Genomic DNA, 20,185 nt, shown 5'->3' with positions numbered 1-20,185 from the left:
TTTTACTTGCGTTACATCTATTTTCATCTTTTGAACTATGTAGAAATTACAAAAAACTAAAAAATTTTGTGAAAGGAAAAAAAATGTCATTCTTCAAATAAATACATGTAATCACCAAATGAATTTTATTAGACCCGTATTGAAACTACTTTTATTCGGTCAACTTGATTCTCTGTGAAATTAAAGCGCGCAAATTTATGATTGATAAAACTGAAACGATACGAAACGTGCATATCGTCGAATATTCATGAGTCCGCCGAATTTTATAAAACAGTATTTTCATTTCAGCACGGCGTATCGTTTATCGATTTACATAGTAATCCTATGTTCACCATTCTTTGACGTAAGCTAATACTACGTCAAAATATAAACTGCACCGATACACTTCAACATAGAAACAGATTTATTTTTGTACGGACTCAACGTTAATTTTAGGTACAAAGGAACGTGGAATACAAAGAAGACATTATCAAAAACAAACATTAAGGTGTGGGATAATCAATCATGTTAGTGGCATTTCGTTTTTCTGTTCAGTCTTGATGGTTGAGGATCTTGTTAACTGGATTAAGATTAAGGTGTTGATATTCATGAGTAATTATTACTGAGATTCTTATATAAATTATGGAATGACGATTAAGCTTCATTTGATAAAGGGTTAATGAAAGGGGAGATTACCACTATTTTACTATGATTGTAAATCACGTATGTGAAGTAGAAACTTCTATCAATAGAAACAAAAATTTCTAATTCTCAAATGTCCATATATACAAATTTCTAAATATTTGAGTTTCTCTTATTTTCAAGTTTTCTAATGTCCACGTTTATATACAGAGTTGCAAGTTTTCCAGTTTTTCAGGATTTCATAATTTCTAGTTTTCCAGTTTTCTAGTTTCCAATTCTTCAATTTTTCAAATTTTTTCGTTTCTTAGTTTTCTAGTTTTCTAGTTTTCTAGTTTTCAAGTTTTCTAGTTTTCTAGTTTTCTAGTTTTCTAGTTTTCTAGTTTTCTAGTTTTCTAGTTTTCTAGTTTTCTAGTTTTCTAGTTTTCTAGTTTTCTAGTTTTCTAGTTTTCTAGTTTTCTAGTTTTCTAGTTTTATAGTTTTCAAGTATTCTAGTTTTCTACATTTCTAGTCGTCTAGTTTTCTAAATTTCTAATTTTTAATTTTTCTATTTAGCAAGTTGTCAAGTTGTTGAGTTATTGAGTTTTCAAATTTTTCGATTTTTAAATATTCAATTTCTGAAATTTTCAAATTTTCAGGTATTCAATTTTCCAATTTTTCAATTTTTCGATTTTTCAATTTTTCAATTTTTCAAGTTGGTAAGTTGACAAGTTTTCAAGTTTCCGCAATTTCCAGTTCTCAAGTTTTTAAATTTTTGACTTTTCAAGTTTTCAAGTTTTTAAGTTTCAAATCTTTAAATTTCTCAAGTTTCTAAATTTTCAAATTTACGATCCTACGAATTTCTAAGTTACATAAATGTACAAAGGGTATAGCCAAATACGGGAATCAGAAGTGCCTTTAGGCCAAATTATAAACATATCAGTTAATGGGCCATTCAAAGGAAACCATTTTTCCCAAGTATCAAGCAGCTATCGCTCCTTGAAGGGTAGTCACAAGACGAAACGCAATTTACAGTTTATATATCGTATGGAAAATTTTGAAAACGTCAGGGATATTCTGCTCTATGATCTACGTGTTCATGAATTTTTCCAGAATTTTTAAACGCAAAATGAATTTTTAACCCTTTCTAGTGCCATTTATTTATCAGATGCGTTAGTCAAGACTAACTATTCAGGGCTATAACATTAAAACAAGCAAAGAAAATTAAAATGTTGTAATTATTTTATATTCAGGGATCCTTGATAATGCAACTTATAGTTGGACCTAAATTTCAATTTGAAGAGTATTCAAAATTTGAGTAAGATTTGCCACATTTGAGCTGTAAGTGCGTCACAAGTGAGACTCGTCAAAGCACGGGAAGAGGTTAAAAGATTCTAGAAGTTTAAAAATATCTTTCTTAATAGAAATTATTAGGTGATCACGTTTATATCTTTACAGTGGAAGTGCCATGTCATGGTTATTAACCTGTAAGTTTTTTAGACTTTTTGAAATTGCAGAAAACAATTGCAAAAATCAACAACCGATATCTGGTTACATCTCAATTTTTCACGAAATCTTCTTCATATTTTCATAGTTTTAATAGCTTGCTGAAATTATTAATATACAATTTTTCAGAGCCTAGAAGTGTATAGAAAAAATTACAAATCGATATATTCTAACTTTTTAATTAATACACTGCTCGTACTAATTTAAAACATAAATGAACTTAGACTACTTTCAAAATAAACAACATATTTATACACTAATAAATTGATTACGTATATACTTATTGAGTTATTTTGTATCTTCTGCTTATGCAAAATATTTTCAGTGTCCGCAGTTCGTGCAATACAATGGAACGTGTTTGGTGGTTAATTTTTGTTGACAGGTGGATAGTTTTGTTTAGATTCAGGTTTATGCCCTGGTGGTTCACTGCGCCACAATTTGCCACGAGATAAGCCTCGGGGCAGCTATGACAGACACGGTGAGATAAATAGAAGAGGATGCCTAGCTTATCCACTTTACATTTTATCCCTTAATGTTCTCTTGTGACATCACCACGAACAATAAAACAAGGAACTTTTGGACAACAGTTAATAATTTATTATGTAAATAATTCTTCTGTTTCTTTTTTTGCTCAATTCAATCATTACATTGGTAAGATTTGCGTATTTTTTTTCTGTCTTCACTTTTTTTAACATAACTCTCTCTTTCATTTTTCAACATTTATTAGACATTATTCCTTAATAAGGTAATTTATGTATAATTCTTATAATTGATAACTATTTCGTTATAACCTCTTCAAATTTTTCCTTTTCTTTCATCTGTGAAACCATAACCTATGATTTTCCAACAATTGGGTCAGTTAGATTTAACTAATTGTTGCGATGTTTTGATGAATAAAAAAAGTTATTAAATATACATTTATTATATTTCAGGTTATACATATATTTATATTTTAGGTTATATTTAACCCCCGATTTTGCATATTAAGATTAGAATGAAACTAAAAATTTGAACACGATAAAAATACGAGTTAGGTTAGTTCGATGTATCACAAGTGTGACACGATGTAAAGTAAAATATTTAATCAGCCATTTTGTATTACGAATCAATTCTGCAGACTTTAACCTTGAAATGCAACATAAATAATATTTTGAGCTCTCCTTTTGTTGTGAAATCCTGTCAGACGTATATTTTGAAAAGGATTATTTAGCATTCAATAAACCAACCAATATCAGAAATATACAAATCGTAAATCTTTTAGTATCAATAATACTATCAACGATTCTCTCCACCCTTGTTTAGATTTCGAGAACAATCACACAAAATTTAATGAAACAATATTTGAAATGTGTGTATCGTAAATCTGTGTTTGCAATTTCGTAAGATCGAATGTATAGAAGTATTTTAAATATTAAACGTCATACAAAGTAGTAGTATAATTGTAATAATATGATAATAAAAGTATGATTTAAGGCAATAGTAATAAATAGATAATAGAATATAATTTAAAGGAAAGCTTTTAATACTTATTAACAATTATAATTTTGTTCATATCATATCATATATTTGACTGCGTTAAAAAGTAAGTTGCGAGCAAGATGGGTAAACAAAATGGCCGACACGTAAAGAAAATGGTGGAAAAAAATCTCGTAATTTGTTGATTTTTGTTAGTTAACTTGTTAAATTTACAAACATTCTAATTCAGAAATTTAGTAGTTTGAAATGTGGAAATTCGGAAATTTTAACATATTTTTATTTTAAAATTTAAGGAATTGCAAACTTGTGAATTTGGGAATCCAAAAATTTTTCAGTTCAGAAATTGATAATATTGTATTTTAAGAATATGAGAGTTTTATTTGAACGTTCAGGAAATTCAACATTTTTTAATTTGTGAATTTGAAAAATGAACAATTTATAAATTTCAAAATCTTTCTTCCTCTCGCTTCTAGGAAATGAATTTATTAAATTCCTAAGTTTTTAAATCTCTCAAATTTACATAGACACAAATTTCCGAATCACGCAACTCAGAAATTTCCTATATTTTTGAACTCAGACTTTTTCGAAAGTAATTTTTCAACGAATTTTGAAAATTAATTAAATACCAAAGAGTGACGGTGCTTTTTTCTCACAGATCGCCACTTTTCCCAAAGAAGTCTTCCTCTATACAAATAAACATTTCAATTGATAGATATAGCATAGTCAAACAAACTAAAATAAACGAAACAAATTGTAATAGTAAATAATAACAGTTTCTTTTCACAAATAGTGCGAATATTTATTTTTCCTCATAGTTCGCCACTTTTCCCAAAAAAGTCTTCCTCTATACAAATAAACATTTCAGTTGTTACATATAACATAGTCAAACAGAATAAAATAAACAAAACAAATTGTAACAATAAATAATAACAGTTTCTTTTCACAAATAGTACGAATATTTTTTATAATGTACTAAATGCATCATTAAACAAAATTGTTAGCATATTTTTGCAATACATTAATTTTCATTATGAACATCTGTTGATCGCTTTAGATATTCCTATACCTTTTTTTATAAATCATGATCACACTGCGGTCATAATATACCATTGAAATGCAGCGAGCTAAAGGAATAAGCAATGAAAGGAAGCAAGAATAACAGTTCAATTATTTTAAGTGCTGTACGTAAGATTTTTTAGACAGGAGCCTGCTAATATTGTTCAAAACTTGCTCCCTCATTGTGAGTTACTTTTTATTAGTTATTTTTACGTCTTTATACTGCTCTCATTATATCTTCGTATATAGGGTGTTTTTTTTCTGTATAATTTATGAGCAAAGTTGAGGAAAAAATAAATAGAAGCCTTGAAGTATTTGGTTAAAAAGTTATAACGAAGATACGGAATGACGATCTACTTTACTATTCAAGTTCTTAGAATAGAAATTTGGAAATTTGAACATTTCAATATTTAGTTTTCTTTTTGGTTTTAAATTTTTGAACTTTGAAATTTTATAATTTATTGAGTTGAATATTTGCAAGTTTGTTTATAAGTTGATTTATAAGTTTACAAGTTTACAAGTGCACAAGATGATAAGTCGACAAGATTACAAGATTACAAGTTTACAAGTTCACAAGTTAGAAGTTTAAATTTACAAATTTACAAATAAATTTACAAATAAATTGTAAATTTACAAATTTACAATTTTACAAATATACAGATCTGCAGATTATCAGCTTTTCAGTTCTCCAATAAGCAAATTAACAAGCTTTCAAATCTATTAGTTAGTAGCCAGAAGAAAAGTTTGAATGCGATTATACATGGCACTCCGTAAAAAAATGGCGCCGTATTTGCCTCGAAAAAGTTGACGAACTTACTCATCGTACTAAGTGATATAATTGAATCGATTACTTACTTATGATTACTTATCGTCTAAAGTGCTATAATTGAATTGAAAGCGTACTGGAAACAACTTAGTTTAAGCATATCTTAAACTATTATGTTGAAGTACAGAGAAGTTGTTTTGTTACAGAAATTGTTACAGAAAAAATTATGATTAACACAGTTTCGCTACTTCTTTTTACATAAGACCATTAAATATTTTAATTTAATTGACAACTTATTACGAATTAATATTTAATTCGCAATTAATGGAGTTTTAATTTAATTTAATGTAACTTAATTGTAATTAACGGGAATTTAATTTAATCTTAATTAAATGTAATTTAATTTAATTTAATTTAATCATAATTAAATTTCTTTCAATTACGATGAAAATTAGAATTGTGAATTATATAATTTTCTAATCAAGAATTGAGGTTTAATTTTCAATTCAATTTTTAATGTTTAATTTAAGAAAGTCATAAATAAAATATTACAGGATAATAATTAAGAATGTCTTCTATTACGAGTTTTTGATATTTGATTTGACGAATTTAAATTAAAAATTAAATTTTAATTTTCAATTATAAAACATTGAATTAACAATTAAGTTTTAATTGTCAGTAAAAAAATTCGAATTGTCATGGAAACTTAATCGTTTAATCGTTATAAAAGCGTAATTAAAAATATGAAAACTGTAAACTAAACGCGTGGCAGCTGTCGTTATTACTCTTTTATACGTTTTGTATCTTTTATACTTTCGTTATATTTTTATACCTTGTTATACTGTGTTACATTTTTTAATACTCGTTCTAGGTATTAACAAAAGTAATATTCGATATTATATTTATGTACTTTTGTATATTAACAAAATTAATAATTTAATATTCTTCAATAGTACAATTAATTTTCTTAAATATTTTTGTATACTAACAGAACCAGTTAATAATTTAACCAGTTAAGTGTGTTTGACGACTATAGCCGTCATGGAGATCTGGCAGAATTTTGTGTCATGACGACTATATCCGTTACTGCGTAAAATTTTGTTACAATCTGATATTTAAATTGTAATTTTGGCGAAAACTAAATTATATTCATAAATTGTAATATGTTTAAAATGTTTAGAGGTCAACGCGAAATGAAATAAACAAATAAAAAGTGTAAATAATTTGAAATGGATTCATAAATTCTTGAGAGCTAACTCGTCATCGCTTGATTATCACGACACACACTGGTGCGCGCTTTGCAAAAAGATCGCCACAGTTAACTGGTTAATACTCATTAATACCATTGTGTACTACCAAAATTAGCAGTTTAATAGTCGTTAATACTGTTGGGTAGAGAAAAGCGAACTGCATAAAACGGCGCATTGAAAATATATGATTTAAAAAACGAGCTTACATTCACATCTTCTCTAAAGCACAAGAATACAATCACTCAAATAATTTCTTAAAATCACGTAACTTTTGTCTCAAACATGTTTGTATCAAACTTTTAAATATATTTGGGTCGATGACACCCTGTACATTTAAAAGCAGTAAATGCATTAAACATTTTTGGGCCAAATCAACCAGTTCCTAAGAAAAATTACTCCATATTTATTCATCGATTCTTCATACAATTATGACAATCGAAATAATGTGATATCTGTTATGGATATAATGATACGAATTTCTTTACAACTGATACTTCTGTGACTGTGATTTTGCGGTTCCATATTGCAGTTCCAAAACAGTTCCATGTAGAATCGATACTCGTATCTACTTTGCAGCTGTCGAGAACCTTAGATATTTCAAAATCGATACCAGTATCGTTTCTAGAACCGCTTTAGAATCGAAATATAGAACTGGAAAATAACAGTTATAAAACCGATATAATATCGGTTCTGAAAAACTCAAGCGGAAACCGATACGAGCAAGAACCGTTATATCCGTAACAGTTATGACATTATTTCGGTTTTCATAACAGTTTCAAGAATCGAAACCGTATCATAGCTATTTTCAATCCCTAAGTCAGTCATCGTTGACTGCTACCACGAATTTAATCCTTATATCAATAATCCACATCCATGTGGACGTTTAAGAATTTATTATGTTTCTTTTGGAACACAATGGCGCATGCTGAAATAAATCGGTTCTGGAACCTTATTCCTTTAAAATATTTAAAATATATTAACGTAATTGTCTTTCGAAATCATCCATTACAGTTATTTAAAAAAACGAAAACAAATGTAAAAACAATGAATTAATTTATTATTTATTAAGGTTAAAACTCAATTTTTAAAATATTACCCCTTAACATTTTTTTCTTCATATTACTAATCTTTTTAAAACTTTATTAAATTTCTTTAACATTTTAAACGACGCCAGTTCACAATAAATTCGTGAGTCATTTCGTATTTTTATTATAACCTTTTAACAAAGTATCAAACCCTACTTCAATATTTCCTTTCTTTAGGAATAGATAATGTTAAATAAATTAAAATAGGAACACTCTATATGTACATGAGAATGTGTTATGTAGTACGTGAATGTAATATTCAAATTGTACCACAATTATTTTAGTTATTAATGCCAGGATTAATTAAACACTCATGAAAGGAGAAAGATAAATCCTAACTCCACTTATACCTAATACCTTAATTATTAACCTGAACATAATAATGTGAACCTTAATTGAATAATATGATAACTCTAACCTAAGACCTTAATCATCAGCTTAATCAATGAAATTTCACATAAAAAGCATTTTGCTACCACGAAATCGAATACCCGAGTATATCATTAATTTATTCAAAACATGCTGTTCATACAATCTGAAAACCTCGCGTTATAACTGTGCCATTACACTTCATTAAGCTCGCAAACCAAGTATTCTAAATTGCCTCACACAAACATTTCACAGATACAGAATAGTTCGTAAAACTAAAAAGCTTAACTAAAGCAATAAACATACTCACCATGATGCGAATTATGATGATGGTGTTCCGTGATATCTCCCATGAACTCGTCGCACGGGGCTGAATCGTGTCTCCTACGACGACGATGATGATGATGATGATGGTGGTGGTGATGGTGATGATGATGATGATGACTCTTCCTTCGATGTTGATGATGATTCAGCGAGGAGGAGGCAGTCGAAGTGGAAGTTAGTCTGAGCCGACGGGGACTGGCTGGCGCGCTACCGGAACGTTTGCTCAATGCCGAGGAAGCTTTGATTGCTTCCACCTTCGTTTCCACCAGAGCAGCGAGGACGGCTTCGAGACGTGCCACCTCCATTCCACTGCCACCGTCGTCCGTCGAGACTGCCTTGTCAGCGACATCGGAAGTCGACGGAGTCACCGTCATTTCTTCACCTGCTGTTGTCACATTACGTTCACCACCCTCGATGGTGACCACTTTTCGATAAGAAAGGTCGCGGGACTTCTCGACGGCCCGCTCACCGTACGGTCACAAAACCGACGACACGTCACCGCGTGACTTCTTCTTCTTCTTTCCGCGTTCTTCCGTGAAACTATCCGCCGAGAGCTCTCGGATAAATCGGGACAACATGAAGCTGATTACTCGGCCCTTTTCATCGGTTGTTACAGACACCGGGGGTGTTTCTCGCTCCGAGCAGCTTTCAAACTTCCCGCCAAGATGATGCTTGATAATTTCTGCGGAATAGAACGCGCGAACACCGCATATTCGATGCTTTTGTGCGAGGTACGAATGTTATCGATAACCTTTTTCCCTTTATATCTTTCGAATAACGTTAACGTCACCGGCAATGGTGGTGACTTTCTTGCTTCTGCGGAATGGAGTTTTTACCGATGTTCCTTTGTTCGCATTAAACGTTCTCCGTGGTTAGAAGAAAACGACCGCAGAAGATTTTTCTCTTCCGTTCTGGTGTTCCGTAAGATTAAGAGCATCGACCATTGTGCGGAAACGAGATAAGCAGCGTAGCTCGTTTAAAAAAGAAAGATCAGCACGTCGTCGCTGCGTCAGGATGAAAATTATCTTTATCTACGTTTCTTGTTCTTGACATTTTCTTAATTACCAGCGATTCGTAGCGACGTTCGAGCACTGATTACATCGACTCGTTATCCGAAATATGATCTCAAGGATCTCTCTATGTAGGATTAAAGAAGGTGCTCGACAACCTCTTGACAAGCGTTTCCTCTTTAGTTGGCTGAACAAAATTGCCCCCTCAATCGATCAACCACATTATCTAACAACGGTTATCAAGAGTACCATGCTGTTTAACAGATCAACCAGTTCGCATTTCATTTCGCTAGTGGGTTTCGATAGAATTTGCTCGATTTCCGCCTCCATCATGGATAAACCCGATGCTCTTCCACTTCTCGCTACGACCAATTGATCATTCGGAGCTGCGGATTTAACACACGATCGAACACGAAGAATCATCTACAATTCATTTCAACGCACCGTGTCAAACAGGTCCCGAAATTTTCTTCCGCTCCGGTTCGAATGACAAAAGTTTATTCACTCGTTCACAATTTTCTAGAAATTAGTACCGTTGCGATCCGTTCGTAAGTTGACGATACACCATCGAATCAACAGCGCTTACTTGAATCGGCGATATTTACAGCTGCTATGCGGCGATTGCAGCCAACCGTAATCCTCTATGGCTTCGATCCGACGTAAATGTTCCGTCCGGTCGACTATACGGTAACAAGTGCCCTTAGAATGTTCAGAAAGTACGTGAATCGACCGAGCAATTGAAGCGGCAAACTTAAAGGTGTATCGAGCTACGAGGGATTGACCGTCGTGACATCCTTTCGGAATAAAAGAAAGACCCCCGGAAAAGTGCCGCGGACACTTATTCCCGCGTGGCCAACTTCCCTCGACCCTTCCTGCTTTCTCGCGTACCTAATGACCTCGTTCCTTTGTGAAACGCGAAACGAAGCTTGGTCGAAACACGTAGCCATGTCAGGCAGCGTTCACTGCGATACACCGCCGGTTGCTTGTGTCAAGTGTTTTCGAAACAGGAAAAAGGGAGGCAAAGGCCGAGGGAAGCCACCGCTCGGAATTACTGCTGCGAACGCGATCAAAATTTAGCCCGCAGTCCGAACGATTAGATGTCATTCGGTACATTAGTGACGTTAATTGCACAGCGAATGAGCATTTTTCTCGAATTTATCATCAATGTTGCTCCGTTAACGAATTCGCATATACTTGACGTTCATTAAACTTTATTCTGGAATGTCTTCGTCACCTGACGAGACACGAGTTCATCCCCATTGCAAAGATTCGATCGACAGAAATGTCCAATTGGATCGAAGTTTAGCATTCCTTTGAAGTTCCGAAAATTACCGGACAGAGATAAAGTCCTCATAAGTAACCCACGTTGAGTGAACGCAGAGGTCGTTAAATCTTGTCGCAGAACATGTGTTGTTGAACCGCGATTCTGAAGAAATCGTTTGTTGGCCTTCTCGGTGTTTATAAAAGCTCGGAATAGAGGATTGTCGGATGAATTCGAGGTCGAGAGTATCGGAAGGCCGCATCATAGGATTTCATGGGGGTAGCTCGTTCATGGGCACTCGTGGGATGCCCGCGCGGTGATTCCCGGCGAATCCATAGCTCAGGGCTCGGTGACGTGTTACGAAGGGACGGACAAAGGTGTCTTCTCCGAGTGATACATCGCGACAGGTCCAATTTCGAAGGTGGCGTGTACCACATCGAATCACGACACGGCACGGCACGGCACGACACGCCACATCACGTCACGTCGGGCACGCTGCCACTACGTTGCTTCGTACGTTTCGTAGTACGATGTGTGTCGACGTGATGGCGCGATAAACGCACATCCCCGGCCGAGGGATTTGCGTGCGCGAGTGTTAGCGATCGCTCGAATACTGGGAAGCGTCGTGGAGCAGACAGGGTTGGTAGGCAGGTGGCCGGTCTGGCAGGGATGCGTTCAGCCCTACCCCTTCCTATACCGACATCGCCACTTCCACTTTGCTAGGTTATGCTCCTCTTTCTCCGCTACCTTCTCCTGGCATCCACCATCTCCCTTCCTGCCGATACTCACCTTAGCGTATGTATCCGCAATCAGAGTGATACTGTGTTATATGATCACTTTTTGCCCCCGTAACGTACGACCAATATCGGCGACCCTGGATTCTGGATACACAATGCGTGCGTCCGCGGAAAGATTTATGATACCTCCCGAAATTATGCGCTTCACCATTCGCCGTGAAAACGTATAAAGTACAAACCCGTGTCGGCTGCCGGAATTTTTGTCTCCTGCGTACGAGGAATTAGTGCACGTCAAATGTTCTTTCGCGAGTTTCACAGTTTCGGTATTTATGGATAGAAAAATTATACAGGGCGAGCTACGGAAAAACACTGGAATTTTTTTCATAGAGGAAAGTTTCGAAGATGAAATAAAGCTTAGTCTAAATCAGATACCTGGTTTTTTGATTGATGTTTCTTGAAGTTATTTTGAGATCACTGTATACTTATTATGTAACAGCTAACAACCTTGAGTACAGAAATTAAAGCACAATACCAAGAGATGCGATTTTTGTTTTGTGTAAACTGTACAATTTGTGTTAATTATGCAAATCTACGGGGAAAATGTATTTCGGTGATACATGATTGCTCAGTGTAGATTAAAATTGCAACACCTTTGAGGTTTTAGTGTGCATCTCACCACTATATATTATTGAGTGTATACACTTTGAATGCATATTTAAAGCACAGTAGAGAAATGAATATAGACATATTTTGTAGTTATTTTCTTCATTTATCTTCTACAGTTTTTCCCTTGGTAAAGATTTGTAAAATTGTTGATTTAAGTATATTTGTTATTCGCAATTTTAGTGTATTAAAAATTGCTGACCTTTACACTGCGCAAAGTTATGAATGGCTCACTTGTTTCTTGTTTAGAAACATTCGGTAAAAAGTTCTGTGGTGATAAATGAAAATGTGCTGGGACGATGTCAGAAAAATATGATAATTGTGTTGCATCCGCCAACCGTGTAATCATTGCAGTATGATGCATAACGCTATCCAGATGAAACAATATTACTCTCCTCTTCACTAAATGGATCGTTAAAGTTTTAATTTTCCATAAACCATTCTAAACAGTTGAATGTAAAGCTTCGTTCATTTTACATATAACACCATTCCTATTTATGAAAAATTATTTAATAAAATTTAATTAGATAGTTTGTTTATACATATACATGTTTCAAAGGATTTTAAACATGTATATTTTTCTGTTATTATTGTATATTGTTGTATATTATTGTATGTTTTATTATTAAACATAGATATGTTTAATGTGAAATAATGTGATGAATGCGTTATTTATAACGTATATGCACATATCGTGCTTATGTAGAATGTCTATTTGATCAAATTAATTTGCCCTATTATTATAATAAACTCTCATATCATGACTATGTAGAACCGGTAATAATAATCGATGCTAATTGAAGACCATAATATCAAAGCCTTTTTGTGATCTTCAGTTGCTAATTAAGAGTTAAATGTAGCAGATTTCGATCTGAAATGCGAATAACAAAATTTGATTGTCGTGGCTAATGTGCGCGAAAAAAAGAATATGTCTTTCAAATTTTTTTAAGTAATTTGAGGGATTCATTTTCTGCACATTGACAGGCAAACGTTACTAATAACAATAGCAAGTTTATAACAAGTTTTGGTAATTTTACTATTCACAAATTTCTAAATTTTCAAACTTGCAGATTCTCAAGTTTCGAAATTTTTTAATTCTTATATTCTCATGTTTCAAATTAAAAGATTTCTTGAAACTTTAGTCAATATTTTATTTAAAATGTAAGCTTGCTGCTTTAAAATGTAAATTGTCAATTAAAAATTTATTGTCAAAAATGTAAACTAGCGTCTAGGAATGTGGACTAGAAACTAAAAAAATCTCATATTTTCCTGCTGGATTACCGTAATTAAAGCCCCTGACGCAGGAACATATCAAGTTTCCAATATATTCAAATCATGAAGTTTCATTTTAAAATCGTAAAATCTCATTTTAATAATTTCGACTGAAATTGATCTAACTATTTTCGGAATTACTATTACTCTTAACTTAACTATTACAAAAGTTATAAGAATTGTGAAGAAATATTAAAAAATTTCCAAGTTGTTAATGGTATGACAGAGCGAGGAGTAACGTTGATGGACAAATTTAATAAATATTTAACTAACAATAAAGATAAATTGCAATATTCATGAAAAGTAGTGCGACAATACTAAAATGAATATCCATCACGCAATAAAAATGATTACTTCTCAGAAAAACTCAAGGACTTAAATTAAATAGACAAAAGTGTATTTAAATTATAAATTCGAGAGAATACCCACAATTGGTTAATATACAAGACATCCATTGACAAATAAATAGCTTTCAAAAAATAAGAAGGTAGTTAAAAAATTTAATCTTAAATTTTATTTTGTAAATTTCTAAATTACTTCGATCGATTTTTTAAATATAAATTTTTGAGCTTAACTGTGGGAGGGTTTTTTACGCTATACTAACTTCTTAGACGGCGAGGGCAAAAAGGATTTTATTGAGTCATCCTGATGTATACATAAGAATACTAAATACATTAAACGTATTTGTATACTGATGCTATATTAAAAAAACGTAATAACATGATACTTTGAAGAAATAGTTAGAATGGCTATAATAAAAGTTAACGATTATATTTCAGAATAAAAAAACTGAAACGAGTAATTCACAAGTAGAAAATGTATGGTAAAAGGACAATCGTGTGTACTCGAAATTGCAGCGTCGTTTTGTATAACGCATCGTTAAGTCGATCAAAGAAGAAGCTTTAATGATTCTCGTGACAATTGTGTAGCTAGAAGTCATGGAGTGTCTTTACGTCAATACATAAAACCACGTAATTTTCGCTTATATCATCCATTTATTATTGACAAATCTTCAGTTGACTCGACATTAATTTTCTTTTATGATTAATTTGAATAAATTTATTTTAAGATCGGAAATTATTTTCACCGTAAATTCGCGTCTCTCAAAATTTTAGCAGATACAAGGAAAATATAGCGGGTATTTTAATTTTGTAAAAGGACATGCTACGCTGGTTACATCTGCTGCGAAAAATCCTAGGAATTTTCATTATTTATAACTTAATCTCGGCTTTCCACACACAACTATACTGCGTCGTAAACCTTGACTGTAACTATGTCGCTAAAATTATGTATTAATAAGACGTACGGTTTAATAAAAAAAAGAATAGCAAAAATTCCTTAGTAAGGCTTTCGTTTCGAGTGCCTCGTATATTTTCTGCGGTGAATGCGTTAGAAATACAACTTTATATTTAATGTGTCATCTAACATATTTAATAACGTCAGCACCTTGATTCTTGATTGCAACAGTGAAAATTTACATATAAAGTCAGATACAAGGTCACATATTAAATAAACACTAACAATATATTTTCAGCCCCATCTTTTAATTTGCAGCTTTTAAAAATATAGTATTTATTTTACTTTGTACTCCTTCAAATTTAAGGTTCTAATTTCAATATGAAATGTTTAAAGGATCCGTTGAAATCTTTTGAAATTCTAAAGTCTTTTGAATAAAGGTTAAGCATATTGTATAACCTTTTACATAAAATTTCAGCGCATTATTTCACAGAGTTCATAATTTTCATTTCCTCCTATTATTTCATTATTTATGTTAAATTTGTGACGTCAGTTGCTGACCCACATAGTACTGAGTGCGTTAAAAACAACCTCAAAAGAAAAAGATGAGTGTACAAATTAAAGAGAAATTCCTAAGCTACATAATCTCCTCGCGAATTTTATATTTAGTGAAAATGAGAAGAACAACAAACGGAAGTATCGAAGAAAATAAACTACAGATTAATTCTTTTCGTTATAAATCGATTTATTGCTTTTATTATTTGAAAATTGTCAATTTTATAATAATTTGAATTTTTATCACATTTCCGTTAATAGTTGGTTATTGTTAGAAGACATGCGTTCCTTAAACAACTCTGGACCTACAATTTGAAGTATGAGCCATTGAAAAAGCTCTGACCACTTCTAGTTCCTTTCTTGTTAACGAGAATTTCTGTATGAAGGCACATACAAAGTTCCACGACACGAAAAGATCATCACTTTATACTTAAAATGTCAAACTGCAAAAAAATGAATGTTTTTCGATCAAAATATTTTTACAAATTTTTCAAATATTTTACAAGCCCAATTTTTCAAATATGTACAAATTCGATATTTCTCGAATATCTTAAATCAATTTACATTTAAAATAATATCTTTCAGTTAATTGAATTCAGAGCGATATAACAGTGATACGAACATGTAACGAATAAAAACTTAATTCGTTATGTATCTTTTAAAAATTAATACTTTATATATCTATAAATTACTTCATGGTTTTATCGTTTGAAGCCACTTAATTAAAAACGTTTCATTTCATCTTTCATCGACTGACCTCCAACTTAATTCTGTACATAAAACCGCTTAATCGTTATTAACGTCTTTTTAATCCATTAACGACGATAATTAGCGGAGGTAACAGAACTTTGCAATATTTATTACCTACGTATTCTGTACTCTTTTACATTAAATATGTAGTTTTCATAAATTAATAATATAATAAATATGTAGTTTTTATCAAACATAAATTATATCAATTTTTTGCATATCTCTTTTTCTGTTTTTCGTATACAAAAATTGAAAATAATTATATATCCTTTAAATAAAATAATTATCCTTTAGCACTACTATATTGTATCACACTCGTGACGAATCTTACAACTCACACATGACGAAACAGACTCATATTTTCATTGCAAATGAATTCTATTTCCAGCCTTCAAACTCAAGGATCGTCGAAAGTAAAACGTGCCTAACTTTTCAATTTTTTTTATTTTTGACGTAAGAAAAACTCACAATATATTTTACAAAATAGACATATATTTAACACATGAACTGCCATCACCGAAGCAGCTGAAAATTGCATTTTCGTTTTTAACAAATCTTACCAAATATTTTTACGGTATCTTCTTATATTTATTTTTCATAGTTACAAGCAGTTAATACGAGTATTTTCAATGAAGTAAGAGGACATATTTTTAATAATATCAATGGTAGATTTGTATGGTAATTGCAGTGCCACATATGGATGACATGTTAGTCAAAGTGTTAAAGAAAGAAAATATGTTAATCGCATGGGAGTTAGTTTGCGACTAAAAATCCCTGCCCAGATCGGACGACATAGTGTATAGCAATCTGCGACATCAATCGCCAGTCAATCGACACTATTATGGTCACCAGCCATCAGTTTTCACGTTGTAGCAAGAATTAATACACTATGAATGACACAACTGTTTAGAAAATTGAAAGTCAAGAGTTAAGTACATCACTGATACGAAACATGATGTATTCTAACTACATTATGGTTACCAGCCATCAGTTTACATGTTGTAGCAAGAATTAGTACACTATGAATGACACAATTGTCTAAACAATTGAAGGTCAATTGTTAATTACATCACTGATACGAAACATGATGTATTCTAACTACATTATGGTTACCAGCCATCAGTTTACATGTTGTAGCAAGAATTAGTACACTATGAATGACACAATTGTCTAGACAATTGAAGGTCAATTGTTAATTACATCACTGATACGAAACATGATGTATTCTAACTACATTATGGTTACCAGCCATCAGTTTACATGTTGTAGCAAGAATTAGTACACTATGAATGACACAATTGTCTAGACAATTGAAGGTCAATTGTTAATTACATCACTGATACGAAACATGATGTATTCTAAGTAAATTATGGTTACCAGCCATCAGTTTTCATGTTGTAGCAAGAATTAGTACACTATGAATGACACAATTGTCTAGACAATTGAAGGTCAATTATTAATTACATCACTGATACGAAACATGATGTATTCTAATTAAATTATGGTTACCAGCCATCAGTTTTCATGTTGTAGCAAGAATTAGTACACCATGAATGGCATAACTCTCTAGAAAATTGAAGGTCAAGAGTTATTTACATCACTGATAGGAAACATGATGTATTCTAACTAAATTTATAAAAAAAGGAGATTAATTAATTATTAAACGAGATTTTTCATTGTTTTATCTAGTTGAATAATGGTTTCGGTAAATAAATTACCTCGAATACGAATTTTCGCTGAGGGAAAGTTCGCGTATGCTACCCTTTCGCTACGAAGAGTATAGCTCGCTAAGTACTAAAGATGAGCGTAGTCACTCACCGCAAAGTGCTTCTTATATATTCAACCTAAGTATAGTTACTCGTTAAAATTTCACATTAGTTAATAACTATGTTTTGACATAATATAGCAGCCAAGCTATTGATAACATAACCTATAAATATGAATTTTAACTCGCATGTTTTCTTTGGTTATTTTATGTGATAATACAAGATATTTTAAGAATAATACAAGTTATATTATTAATCAACAATAGCATATTTATTAACATAGTAATTATTAACATTAATTAAAAACTTATTAACGTACTAATATGTTAGTAAAAATATCGTGTAATGTGCTTTTTATCGTTTTGAATGTCTGCAATGCTGAAATGATGTATTCATGTTTGTAAAAACTTAGAAAATAAATTATTCCAAAATTTTTTTTAAATCATACGTTGAAATTTTTGTTCCAAATTTTTGTTTGTCATAAGACTACAGGTAGGTGAAAAATGCGCTGTGTAATGATGTAATTATTAAATAGTTGCTATTTAAACTAATTTACTAATATATTGAATATTTCAATAAAATATTTCAATATAATTAAATTCAATAAAAAATATTGAAATATATTTGAGTGGAACTTCTAGCTATAGTCCACATCTAAACACAAATATATTTATTTATATTTAAATAAAATATTTAGAATAAATAATTACTTTGTTTAGTTAACAAAACTGTGGTGAACTATTAAATATATATTTTTTGTTAGTAATACTAAAACATATTCTTTTGTAAGAACTCTTAAGATAATCACAGACGTATAACCTTGATAAAAAATTAATAATATTTGAAAATTGATTGTTAAATTAAAATATGTCATTGTGCATGTTAAACACACGCGTATAAAGATAATTATCTTAAAAAGAAATAATTTAGTAAATATCTTCCATTCGTTATAAAATTAAGAAATATTTCATTTCCGTGGTAAATAAGCGAAATAAATTAGCAATAAATATTTTCCAATAAATAGAAATAATTATTTAAAAGGGATTCTACAACTTTTATTTAAACAAATAATATTAGAAATTTATTAGCTGAGTATATGAATACAGTAGAGATGAAAGTATTTTATAAATAGCACATAATGCTTGTTATTCATTATAAAATAGTAATAATAGTTCTTTTAACTTGTTCTTGCTCGTCTTTATTGCTACAACGTAAGGTTACCGTAGTTGAAACACATTTGTGCGATAAATGCCCGCATTGTATTCAGCCCGATTTACGAAGATATAAATAACATTATTCCTACGTTATTAAAGTTATACGACAAGCTATAAAAGGAAGCTACTGTTTTATTAAACGTTCCACGAAGTTTACAACGCAAACTTTTCAGTCAATTTCGCGTCATTCGAGTTTAAATCAAAGATTACGAGTTCGTTTACCTAATACGTCTCTATAAAAACGGAAACAAATTTAAAACATCGAAAGCGATACAATCTGAATTACAGATTACAACATATACTGCCATAAGCTTCGTTCAAGGATTTTAATGCCAGAAACTTGTTTCATTCTTCATTGTTTAATGTCTAGACTTTATTGCCTTACGCAATTAGAAAGTTTGTGTAATAAATTTTCTAGCTTTTCGACTCACGTAAATAAATATTTCTCATTTTAGATATGCTTCCATTTATGTTACTGTTTGCTTTCGGAAAGGGCTTAAATTTAATTATATATATAATTACATTCAAATCTCATTTTGAATAAGATCTTATCTATTTGAATAACATCTTATTACATCTTATAATAATTTATATATTTTATAAATTATGTGTAAAAGGGAATTTATATTTTATATAAGATATACTACATAAGATAATAGAAGTGTGTATGAATAAGATATATACTCTCATTTTATATTCTTACATGTCAACTTATTTTATACAAGATTGTTGTGTATCTACACCCTTGGACAAAGAGATAGCACATGTGTGCTATCTTTAATTTCTTGAAAACTACTTAGAATTTTTTAATGTAATACATACCATTCTAATTGTTACATGGCAGAGAGAAGGAACTTCTTAGTAAATATGGTTGACCTTGCTAGGTTTTTGAGCAAGCAGAAGAAATATACAAATAGTGCCGGCGAAATGATAGCACATTCACAGAATTTATATACATATTTTCATAAAAAAGAAAGTTACATTGCAATTAATACAAAGTTAATAATGATATGATAATAATAATAATCCGCCTTTATTTTCTATTCCTTCGAGTACCCGCTTTGGTAAGGATTTGTATAACATTTTAATTGTATTTTGTGGCAAATTATCCCAATCTATCTTAATAGCTTCTTTTAATTGTTTAATATTATCATACTGTTTTCCATTCTTATATACAGCACGTGCTAGTTCTCCCCAATAATTATCAATAATATTCAGGTCCAGGAAGCGTGCGGGCAACGGTAAAATCGATACGTGTTCTCTTTGAAAAAATTGTTCTTCGACTTTAATTC

At 31.3% G+C, this 20,185-nt stretch overlaps 1 protein-coding gene across 1 annotated transcript in view; it reads right to left on the bottom strand.

Moving 5' to 3' along the window:
• The window catches only part of LOC100879218 (uncharacterized), an 85,481-nt gene extending 74,156 nt beyond the window's left edge, over window positions 1–11,325 (bottom strand). Inside the window, exon 1 of the mRNA XM_076538541.1 lies at window positions 8,416–11,325. Within this exon, the coding sequence (XP_076394656.1) occupies window positions 8,416–8,803 (388 nt within the window). The 5' untranslated portion in view covers window positions 8,804–11,325. The remainder of the gene's footprint in view (window positions 1–8,415) is intronic.
• Between the last annotated feature and the right edge of the window lie 8,860 nt (window positions 11,326–20,185).

The sequence above is a fragment of the Megachile rotundata genome, chromosome 13 (genome assembly GCF_050947335.1).
Source record: "Megachile rotundata isolate GNS110a chromosome 13, iyMegRotu1, whole genome shotgun sequence".
Taxonomy (NCBI): domain Eukaryota; kingdom Metazoa; phylum Arthropoda; class Insecta; order Hymenoptera; family Megachilidae; genus Megachile; species Megachile rotundata.
Note: the sequence above shows the minus strand (reverse complement) of the source record. Positions and strands in the feature narration are given on the sequence as shown.